The sequence below is a fragment of the Papio anubis genome, chromosome 9 (genome assembly GCF_008728515.1).
Source record: "Papio anubis isolate 15944 chromosome 9, Panubis1.0, whole genome shotgun sequence".
In the NCBI taxonomy this organism is placed as follows: Eukaryota; Metazoa; Chordata; class Mammalia; order Primates; family Cercopithecidae; genus Papio; species Papio anubis.
This window is the reverse complement of record NC_044984.1, coordinates 97,267,602-97,279,952: the sequence shown is the minus strand read 5'-3', so window position 1 is coordinate 97,279,952 and position 12,351 is coordinate 97,267,602. Positions and strand designations below refer to the sequence as shown.

At 40.6% G+C, this 12,351-nt stretch overlaps 1 protein-coding gene across 2 annotated transcripts in view; it reads left to right on the top strand.

Annotated features, from left to right (window-relative positions):
* Positions 1–12,351, top strand: part of PAH (phenylalanine hydroxylase) — a 74,738-nt gene that overhangs the window by 43,876 nt on the left and 18,511 nt on the right. For both annotated transcript variants that reach the window (XM_021922819.2, XM_021922820.2), the window contains exon 5: positions 7,599–7,666. In XM_021922819.2, coding sequence (XP_021778511.2) covers positions 7,599–7,666 — 68 coding nt within the window. The remainder of the gene's footprint in view (positions 1–7,598; positions 7,667–12,351) is intronic.

The window sequence follows — 12,351 nt, the reverse complement described above, 5'->3', positions numbered from 1 at the left end:
AGGCACAATGCTAAATGCTTGGCATTCCTTTTTAAGTTTGAATATTATCACCGCCCTACGAGGGCTGTACACCTCATTTTCAGATGAGAAATCTCAGAGGGAGAGGGCCATGTAGCATCACCTGTACGTGAACTATGTCTCAGGCCATATAAAAGACAGGGGGTTGAAGTGACGGATAAGACATGATCCCTGCCTCCCAGGGGACTGCAGTTGTACAGTACAGGGAGAAGGGGTGTTGATTGTTCTCAAAGCAGTGCAGGAGGGAGCTGGAATAGCAACTGTAAACTTGACAGGCAGAATCTAACCGGTTCTACTTAATTTCCATTTCCAAAATGTACTCCCCTTTCTGTCCATGTTGTTCCCTTTACCTAAGAAGTTTTCTCTTGTCAACCTACCTGTTCTTTCCCCACTTGAAAACCTCTATTCATCTAAGGTCTAAATCACATATGTTGCCTCCCTAAAGCCTTCTTCCTGTCTCTTCCCAGGCTTAAGTTTTTCACACTGTTACTCTGTTACTATCTCAGAGATGGCAACTATCACATTGTGCTTTATGCTTTGGGTATAGAGTATCAGATCACAGTAAGTTTACTTCTTCATGACTTATAACCTCATGGGAGGCACAAGATACTCTATGCAAGTGAAAGGGCCATATGCATGTTTCCCAAACTATAGTTTATGAAAAATATCCCATGATCAAAGAGAGAAACTCTGTATTCTATAACCCTGCTTCAAATATGCAAATTCCATGATCTCATCAGAAACTTTGGAAAGTCCTGCAAAAATGAAACCCAGTCAATGTAATGTTTCCTTAAACGTATTTACCCATGGAACTCTTTTTAATGAAATGCCTAGCAACATTATCTTGAGTGGTAGTTTTCCATGGAATACAGTTTGGATAATAATTAGTCAAATAATAACTTTAAAAAGTGCATAAATGCCAGGTTTCGTGAGTCAGATAGCATGTGCTATCATTTCTAAGGTCACTGTGGACTGGAATGGTTAGGGAGGCCTTCTAGAAAGAGGAATATCTGAGTCTAGCCCTCCAGCAACCAGAGCAAGCTAACTGCTTGGCAAACAATCCCCAGATCTCCATGGCTAACCCAATAAAAGTTCACTTCCAATGTGGGTCAGTAAGGAAACTGCTCCACACGGTCTTTCAGAACCAAGGCTCCTTCCACCGATGGCTGTACCCTCCTTCAACTCCTTGGAGCCCACTCATTCTGCCAGTGGATGGGAGAAGAAAGAGTGAGAATTGCTTCTGGGAAGTTTTCATGGGCCATGTCTGGAGATGACTCACATCCCTTCAATCAAATTCCATTGAGTAGAGCTCAGTCACATGCCCATTACTAACTGCAAAGGAGATGGGGGAAAATAGTTTAGCAATGTTCTCTGAACAAAGGAGAGAGGACAGATCTTGAGGAGCACTAGCAGCCTCTGCCACATAGACCCCAACTCCAGAGGTACCTATTCCAGTTTACCTGGCGGATGCACTGGAGTCTAGGCTACAGATCTGCAATAGCGGGGGCTTCTTAGTGAAGAAAATATCAGCCAACACAACTATCCTTCTGTGTATATTTCTACTTCTTGACCCAAGTCTTTGAAACTGTTTTTGTTTGTTTGTTTGTTTGTTTTATGGAATTTCACTCTTGCTGCCCAGGCTGGAGTACAATGGTGCGATCTCAGTTCACTGCAACCTCCACCTCCTGGGTTCAAGTGATTCTCCTGCCTCAGCCTCCCGCATAGCTAGGATTACAGGTCTGTGCCACCACATCCAGCTAATTTTTGTATTTTTAGTAAAGATGGGGTTTCATCATGTTGGCCAGACTGGTCTCAAACTCCTGTCCTCAGATAATCCGCTTGCCTCGGCCTCCCAAAGTGCTGGGATTATGGGCATGAGCCACCGCGCCAGGCCTGAAACTGCTTTTTAATCTTTCAAGGTGTGGACATCAAGTTTTCCTGCTCTCCCGTAGGAAATTTGTTCTCCAGCAAATTGTCCAAGGACAAGACTACGTTTTTCAATACTTTTCTCCTTTTCTTTTCCTTTTGCCCACCTAGTTTTCTCCACCTGAGACCCCATCAGAGTTAATTCTAAGAGTCAGTCAGCTAGTTGAGTCATCAAAGACTTGTTGCATTCTTAGTAAGTTGCTCTATCCAAGCATAATTTGCAAAAAGTTAAAAACATAACTGTCATGCAGGTATATGGTGAACACCTGTCAAAGATCCATGTAGCTCATTATTGAGGGAACCAGCAAGATGACAAAGATAGTGCAGAAAAGATACAAGAGACCAAAGTACAAGTGGTCATTGGAAAATAGAAAGCCAGAATAAGATCACAAAGATGGATGCACAAGTGATTAATGTTCCATAAGGCAATAAAGCCATAATCATGTGTCTTATCGTTTCTACTAGACAGAAACAACTTACAATTTGATCATCAAATGAATATTTTGCAACTTACTGGTCTTCTAGGAAGCCAGTATCTACTTTGAAGTGGTTGTAACTTTATAAGTAGTAAATATATGTCCCCTTAGAGCACAGAGTGAGCTTGTGAGACAATGATCTCATATGACATTTAAAAGGCACATAGTAATTTGTTTGCCCTTTTTCCTAGGTTTTGCATATATATATTTTTTGAGACGGAGTTTTGCTCTTGTCACCCAGGCTGGAGTGCGATGGCGCGATCTTGGCTCACTGCAACCTCTGCCTCCCAGGTTCAATCAGTTCTCCTGCCTCAGCCTCCCGAGTAGCTGAGATTACAGGCATGTGCCACCACGCCTAGCTAATTTTGTATTTTCAGTAGAGACGGGATTTCACTATGTTAGCCAGGCTTGTCTCGAACTCCTGACCTCAGGTGATCTGCCCACCTTGGCCTCCCAAAGTGCTGGGATTACAGGAATGAACCACCGCACCCAGCCTGTTTTGCATAATTTTTTCAACAGCTTCTGCTTGGGGGTATGCTGAATGTGCTATGCCCCGAAAATCCAGTGATATGTAAGAGAGTTTCCTGAGTTTAATCATTATTAACACGTGAGATCACCTGAAAAGAGAAATATACAGCACACTGAGGGAAACCAATAAATTTTGGAAAAATCCAGGAAGACAGAAAGAACAGGTAGTGACTTATTGGTCTAAACAAGTGGGGAAGAGGGTCCCACTCTGGAGCATCCTAGGAAGGCCAAAGTGAGTCAGCACAGGGCTGGACACATAGAGCTGGATCATGTAAAGCCTTGTGGACCGTGCTAAATATTTTGGACAATAGTCTAATAGCAATGAGAAGCCATTGAAGGACTTTTGAGGAGGCGAGTGGCCTCACCAGACCTGCACTTTATAAATCTAATTTGGGCTGAAGTGGCGGGGGTGAGAGGCCACTTACACAGCAGCTACAATAGTCAGGCAAGAAATGGTGGTGGTCGAATGCAGGTGCAGCAGTAAGAATGAAGTCGGAAGGACAGACTCAGATGTTTGAATGGTAGAATGGGCAGAAATTGGTTGCTGGATGTGAAGGAAGAGAGAAGGGGGAAGTAAAACAATAACTCCTAGCTTATGGGCTTGGGCAACTAGGTACATACATTTTTCCAAAATAGGCTTCTTGGCCAGTTGTAGGGTGAGCGAAGGAATTAGGAATGGTCGGTAGTCCCCTAGTCTACTGTTTGCAAGTCCTCCTTGACCAGTGTCTCTAGAATGGGAATGGCAGCTACTTAATAAATGCCAGTTAGTTTGAACCTTTTGTCTTCTGTGTTCCATCCTTCCCCCAGTTGTCATGAAACGTTATGGAAAATGCAAAATGCCTCTTGTTATTGGCCTAGCCAATATACACAGCAAGGTAAGAATTCTGTAGATGTAAAAGCCCCATGTGGCTGGTGGGGATCACTGACCCATTCCAGAGTGTATCTTTTTTATGTTCTGAGCCAGACTTCTCTGTCTTTGGATTTCCTGCCATTTTGCACAAATGCATCATTCTTTGAGCGCCTACGATGTGCTCCGAATTTTACTTAATGTGCTGCTGACATTACCTGACTTAAACTATACAACACTGTGAAGCAGGTAGGATTGACAGTCTCATTTTACTGCTGAGGAAACTAAGGCTGAGAGATAACCTGGCCGCCCCCAGGCCATGCTCCTAGTGAATAAATGAATTAGTATTCCAACACAGCTTTTCGGACTTTAAAACCCGTGTTCTCACTAGCCTAAAGAGAGCACTTCTGAGGTTTAACCTTAACTGTGATATTAGGAAATGATGGAATAAATATCTGTCTACAAGAGTACTCAAGACTTTTCCGTATATGTAGTTACCCTCTCCGCTAAACCGACACACACACAAATTATACCTCTCAATACATGCAGACTCCAGTTGATGTCATGACTTGAGTCCTGTAGAACTCTCTCGACTTTCTCCCGTCTTTTCCTATCCCCTCTCCCTCCCCTTCACCACTCCTTCACCAACAATATATTTTCCTGTCAAAACATATTTGGTTACATGCAGTGCAACCAAAATTGCTGCTATTAGTTTAATTGAGACAGGGTGATTATAAATAAATTACATGCAGTGCTACTGAAATTGCTGCTATTAGTCTAAATTGAGACAGGGTGATCAGTCATCACCAACTGTGATTTGATTCAGAATGTACTCCACATGGACAGCTACAGAGGCCCTGTGATCATCTGGTAGCCCAAGGGATGCGAGGCCAAATCCCCAAGAGGCTGGGCTTCAGGCCACAGAGATGTCTGACCACTGGTAACTGAGAAAGCAAAACTCCTTGCAACCTGGTTGGTGGGGGCCCCTTGCAGGCTGATAATGAACTTCTTAAAAACCAGGAGCTAGAAAGGGTCATAGTTAGAAGCCTTCCCACATGGAAGATCTGTATAGTGCATTATCTGTGTGTGTGTTCCTGTATACCAGTGTGTGAATCTCCTACTACTTCACTAACATGATTTGAGATGGATGTTGATACTATTTTCTTTATTTCTTATTCTAAAAGAAACCCATTCTCACATTCTCATGTGAATCTCCTGCTACTTCACTAAAATGATTTGAGATGGATATTTAATACTATTTTCTTTTTTTCTTATTCTAAAAGAAACCCATTCTCACATTAGAAAACTTGAAAAGCATAAATAGTTTTCAAGAATACAACTGTTAGTGTTACTTAGTTTTCCCACTACCTGGAGGTAACATTTGTTAGAGTTTGGTGTATTTCTTTAGTCATTTCATTTATATACTTACGTATTTCCTCTGACCTAATTGATATATGACATAATTGATAATATCAACTGGATATACAGTATTACATTAGCTTTTATTTTCTCAAGTGGAAAATCTTTAAACCACCTAGGCAAGGTACATGAAAGATAAACAATAAAGGCAAATGGGGGTAAGAATTGTTCATGGACATCTCATTCTTAGAAGCAGCATGATGAAGTGGAAATCCATGGATTGAAGGAATTCTCTTTTCTTCCTGGCGTCCTACTTCAGTGCTCAAATCTCAGCTTGCCAGCCTAGGCAGGGCCACAAAATCCAAATGGAGGTGCTAGTTCTGTAGTTTAGGGCCTTTAGGCAAATGGCTCCATGGGCTTTATATTCTTCAATTCAACACCAAAATATAGAAATGGACCTTTCTCCAAGGTGCCTTACAGGGTCAGAAGTCTACCTATTATCCTTAGGGCCTGAAGAAGGCTATTCATTACTAACTCTTCAATAAGAATGGCAAGTGAGAATGACTGTAACAATCAAACCTTAATGACTGACCAATATTACATTTTTATTTTGAGCCCCAAGTATGGAGATGTGGACAAATAAATGTTCTTTGATTGGTCCAGTAGACAGGTTTCTAAAATGGTGTGTTATTGATGCTTGGAAAGTAAATCATGCTGCCCAGTTTTTTTTGTTTTTGTTTTTTTTTTTTTTTTTAACCACATCATCTCAAACCAACTTATCTTCACCCAGTAGAAATGAGGCACAACAGTAGTTTTAAGTCCTCAGATTCCTAAGCTTTCTAATCTGTAATTAATGATTAAAAACCATTCAGTGCTCTAGGGAAAGGAAGAGTTATACTTTGTAATAACCGCGTCATAAAATCTTTTCTAAACAGAGTAATCACATTATTTATCTGGGATTTAGCTTTGGAGTGAAAAAAAATGTGTAGTAGTTTTACTTCACTTTTCAAGTGTGAAACATTTGGATATTTCTATTTTTCAAAATATATTCCAGGAAATAAACTAATTAACTCCTTTCCTCCCTCCCTTCCTTTCTTCCTTTCTTCCAACAAGTGTCTGTAGTTTTTTCTGTGTGCCAAAATCAATGCTGCAGATTCTCAGAAGAAATTACATTATATTACATTGCCCTCTGTGTCTTTACAATTACTGGTAGGCCCTGATATATATATATATATATAGAGAGAGAGATATATATATAGATATATATATCAGAGAGAGAGAGAGAGAGAGAAACTCTGCCAAAATAAAAATTCAACCAATCAAGCAACCAAAACAAAAAACAATATCTAAAAATCAGGGAATATTTCTCTTTTTAAAAGCTCCTTTAAACATTACACTCTGTGATATAAGCTTTTGTTTTGAATTCACTACTGCCTTGGTTTGGAGGGACAGTGGAGCAGAGAAATTGTGAGCTAAAGTGGTGGATGGCATGGCTTACTGGGAAAGGCTTGGAAGAACCACAGCAGAGTTCTACAGCAATGACATCAGTCTCTTGTCTTACTGAAATTTAGACTGCAATCAACTTTTTTTGGAAAATTGTCTTTCAATCAGTTGGAATCCCACTTCCACCCCAAACACTCAAAGACACACTTAGCCTCTTTTCACTCAGAAATGAGTGAAAAGAAATGAGCTTACAAATCACTGGGAAAAGGCTGCCTGTGAGTCAGCTTGAGAGGAGAAGCCATTATCATCCTTTTTAGGTCCTGAGACAGACTCTCAGTTAGCTAGGCCCCTGCCAGGTTGTAAAGGCTGACAATTACTGATGGTGATCTAAATCCCAGCCTCACCTCCACTATGGCTCCACTTCTCCGAACCACCATTTATTCTGGAAAGAACAGGATAATCATACTCGTGGAACTTGCAAGTTTGTTATGAGAATTATATGTAAAATCAGTTCCTAGTACTCACAGATGGGCACATAGTATATATTTAATAAATCGTATTTTTAAAAATTGCAAGAGCAATAAGCAAGTACCTTTTTCTATCAAGAAATTAAAAGGTAGAGCTAGACACATACCTCAATCAGGAATTAAATGGATATTGTATATCTTCATCATAGACATCCATCCTATGAACTTTGCCTAATTTAGCAAGTGTGTCAGTCAGATATGCTGTAGATGAGGTTTCTTTAAGAACGGAGCATGCACATTGGAATCCACAGCAAGGAGGCTCATGCTAAATCGAAGGAGTTACTAACCAGGTGTCACTCACAATATCTGGCAGGAGAGCTTATCCTAAGTTTAACCAAGACTTTAGTTTTAGGGTATAAACAAGGGAAGGAGACATGCACTGTCATGGCTCAAGAGCCCCCGTTCAAAGCATTCACAAAGGTACCAGACCTCTTTCTATGAAGCCTTGAAAATCAGGTGTCTCTTTTCTCCTAGGGTTTTAAAGATCCTGTGTACCGTGCAAGACGGAAGCAGTTTGCTGACACTGCCTACAATTACCGCCAGTAAGTCTGCCTTGCTTGTTGCAGGGAAGAGAGAAAAACACACCCCTAGCCTGTTTCTCCCTTGCCCTCATCCAGTTGAGAATGGAAAATACCAGCTTGAAGAGTCCTGCCTTCTGTGTGTGCATGTGTTCACGTGCGTGCGTGTATGTGTGTGGGGGTGTGTTTAAACCCTCCCTTTAATAACATACGATAAAAAACGATTGCTGCTAGACAAAACAAAATTACCCACTGTGCTGGGGCCCTGCTCTCTCCCAAGCTTTGTTGTCTAATTACTCAGTGGTGTCTGCAGTAATTAGAAAAGGCCTCAGTCCTGAATAAAACAGCCTCCGGTCTTCTGCACATTAAACAGGGAAGAAGGAAAGAGAATCATTTACATTCAAGAAGGAGCTGGCTGCTTTACTGAAATAATGAATCATTCAAGATTTCAGGCCAGCCAAACTTCAGCTTTCTACTTTTATCTGGTCTGACCCAGCTGTGAAGGACAATTTTAGGATTTTGTTTTGTTTTGTTTTTTTTCTGTCTGAGGTTCTGTGTTCCTCTCCTACCCTATTTTAGCCAAAAGAAAATGCAAGTATCAAACATGTTTGAGAAGACAACAGCTTTGCTCTTTTGAGTCTTAAGGAACTACAGAAATGCCACCATGGGAAACAGTGTTTTGACAAGTGCCGTTATTGAGTTAAGGGATTAAGAAAAGACATACACAAGAAGAAACGTAAAAGTTGTCCAGAATGCTCATGGCATAGTACTTTGACAGCTTTGATAGAATCTCAGGGAGATGGAGAAGATGATGGGCCTTTCTATACTGAATACAAAGTTACTTTCAACATGGAAAAACCTCCAGAAAAAGAGAGGGAAAGTTTTTTTCTGAATGACTTTTGGTAGTGGAAGGATTAAAAAATGTGCTGTCTTTGGTCAGATCTAAGCCCATCTGGGCCTTGGATCCTGCTGAGCAGGATTCACAGAAGATGGTGACCTCCCTCTCCTGACCCCACCTTTGCCCCAGCACAGTCAGGTGGACACCATCAAAGCAGGTGCAGGCAAGAGTCCTTCAGATAGTCAGCAATAACAGATCATACTTGTTATCTTCTTGCTATGTGTCTGGGGGCTTTGGTACATGCTTTGTATATATCATTTTGTTTAGCCTTAATAATAATAACTTCTCATTTTTCAGATGGGGAAATCAAAGCTTACAAAGGTTCAGTAAGTTGCCAACATCATGTAGCTAGTATGTGACATAATCAGGTTTTAAACTCAGGTTTGTTGAATTCTAAGGGTATTTTTAGCCACTCTTCTGAGTGTCTGGGGACTCCTAGAGTCTAGAAACTGCACTTCATATAATCAAGGAGGAGGTGCTTAGAAAGTACATTCACTTACTTCTGGGTTGCTGGGACTTGGGGAGAGCGAAGACAGATCCTCCTCAACCTCCTTCTCATAGAAATGTGAAACCTTATGAAGAAGAGTGAAATTGGTGAATCACCTCACAATCCTGCATGTTAATCATTTACATTGGTTATTGAAAATCATCTATAGATGGCTGGACTCTCAGAAGTACATTAAAATTTTTTAGTCAATTTCTCACGTTTTATAGATGAATCCCAGATGATTAACTGATGTGCCAAAGGTCGTGTAGCTAGTTAAGGGTTCGCCTTTTAAAAAATTCAAAGCCTATTTCAGATCTTACTTTATCTCATGTCATTTAAGCTTTTGATGCTGTTTTTACTATGTCTTTCTTCTTCAAAATAGTCTCTAGTCTTACTAGAGTCTATTAGTCTCAAAATAGTAAACAGTCTTACTTCAGGGTCTGATATAGTTCATCCTTTTTTTTTTTTTTTTCTTTTCAGATTCTACTTTGTGAATTTGCCTACTTAAGTGTATTTGTGACCCCAAAATTGATACTCACTGTACACTTTCACAGTCATTCCCAGACTTGCACAGAGCAGGAGAAAAAATTTGATTCTACTGAGGTGTATATCTCCAACTGAGGTCAAACAAGGCAACACTCTACCTTTCTGTTTCTACCCTCATTTTGTCAACCTGTGTCCTTTACATGGTCTGTTTAGTGTCACATTTTTAACATTTTTGTGCTTTCGTTTGTGATTTGCTTTTTAACAATTGACCAAGGTCTCACTCAGTTAGGAAGCAGCAGAGTTAGAATTGAGATTCTCCTGCTTTTCCCAGGAAAGCAGGGAGTGCTGAGCCACTGCTATCAAGCTTGGGATGAGCAGCCCCAATACCTGCATGAAGGGGATACAGCTCTCACTGCTTTAGACTTCAGGGACTGGTGCTAACCAGATTAACCTGCAGAAAAGCGGAATCAGAATCTCAAATAGTTATGTTCAAGCTAAATGGAAGACTCCAGAGTGAAGCACCAAGGCTTCATCTCCTCAGGTTTTCATTTAGATGTCACCTTCTCAGCCATGCCCCTCTCTACACCCTATGTAAAAGTGAAAACCCATTCTGAAACTCTTTATACCTTTGTCCTTTTTTTCTCTGTAGCATTTCTCACCATCTAACGGAGTTGTGTTGGCTTTCTGTCTCCCTCTACTGGAAATGTGGACTTCATGAGGGCAGGGGTAATTGACTGTTTTGTCACAGTGCTCAATTAACATTTGTTGAATGAATGAATTAATCCAAGAGACCATATAAGAGTAAAGATTCAAAATGGTGAATTGGAGGCAGAGCCAGGAATTGTGTCTAGAACCATATGGAAGACTGCTACAGCAGGTTTTGATTATATTACTGGAGTGGAGGTTGGGCTTTTAAGTTTTATCTAGGAATAGATAAAATGGATCATAGGAGCTTATATTTTTCAGCTGCAAAACAACTCAAACATAAAGGAAAGCTCTACTGGATACTATAAATGAAGAGTTTAAGGGGGGTCGTTTAGGCTCAGGCAGGTCCAGGATTTAGTGTCTCATTATTTGCCTCTCTGACTCTAGTGTCCTTTGCTTTGGCCTTGCTTTCAGACTTTGGCCTCATTTCTCTTGGAGAGGGAACCTAGCACCTCTAGGCTGATACCTCAACTCAGTTAGAGGTCCTGTCTATTTCCAACAAGGTCAACCACAGTTCTAGCATTGAGTCCACTGACTCTGATTAGGACATAGGCCCATCTGTCAGCCAGGCACAATGCAGGGGAATGAGGGATTTCAATTTGCTTAGCCTGGTCACATGCCCACTTCTGAAGGTAGGAATGGAGTCTCTCCTCACCCGAACCTCACAGACTGAGAGGGCAGAAAGGTGCTTTACTGATGAATGGGGAACAGATGTTGAGTCCCTAGAACAGCAGGTGTCAACCAGCAGAACATCTTGGTGCTCAGGATGTTACCATCTCTTGAAATTTGTGCCAGGAATAACAGATGCCTTTCTTTTAAAATTAGAATCAGTAATAATGGTAATGATCAATTATCCAATTGTTAGGATTTGTCAGTACTAATACTAGGTACTTTATACATAGTATTAGACTTAAATTTAAATAGTTACTTATGTTTAGCCCATGTAGCAGCTGCAGATTAAGGCTTAGAGATTTTTGCTGAATTGCCTGAGCCGATACAGCTAGGTAATGGCAGGGCCAAGGATTGAACAGTCTCTGTCTGTTTCCAAAGTCTATTCGTCTCCTGTATCAGTTCTTAGTCTTGATAATGGCACGTTCTTGGGCAAGAGCTTACCTGATTTTTTTTTTTTTTTCACCATCACTGCTGGTTACCAAAAGACCTTCTGAATTTGTCTGGCTTTCAATACTTAAGCAAAATGCTATCTTTTTGCCTAATCCCTGTCACTCATCTGTAGACAATAACGAAGACTGTGCTCTAATGCGTTTGGATGAGGTACAATTCTGAAAGGGCAAGAAAGACCTAATCTGGAGCCTAATCATGATCCATAATTCTGAGATAAACAGTCTCACTTTGTCCCAGACTCTGTGTTCCTGTTAGAGAAACAGGCCTGCAGCCTAGGGAGGAGTCACTGCTTTGAAGTCAGGCTTTGTTTGGTTTTCATCTGTTTGTGCTGTTCAGAACACAGCTCCTTCCCAGGTGGTTTTCAAAAGGACTTTTACAACGAATGACTTTTAAACTATAGTTTGCATCAGAGTCACCTGGGGAGCTTACTAGACTCCAGATACGTGAGCCTTCCCTTCCCCAAGAGATTCAGAATCTGTGGGGCCTGGCATATGTACTTGAACAAGCTCAGTGTAGAGAAGGTGTAAGGCATTTTATACCTTAGCATGGATTTATAAAATTTTCTCTCCTTTGTTCCAATATTTATTATCCTTGATCTAGAACTTATTTATTTATTTAGTTTTTTTAATTGACAAATAAAAATTGTGTATATTTATGGTGTACAACATGATGTTTTGATATATGTATACAATGTGGAATCTTACTTAGCCTGTATTTAAATACCTTTATAACTTCGCAGGAGAAGAAATATCAAACCCAATAAGTGCATGCCTACCAAACAAAGGGGATCTCAGATTCGTGGCCTACATATTAAATCCAGTTCAGCTCACTGGTATAATTGCTTTAGTTAACACCATAAAAATACACTATTTTGCTTTAACTGGACTTAGATGCCCGGGTTTAGAAAGGCAATGCATTCACCAGCTGGCCACCATTCTCCTTATTGCCTTATTTCTGAAACTTTACACCTTTGTGATACCTGACTGGCCCGTGCAGGTAAGTGAATTTCCA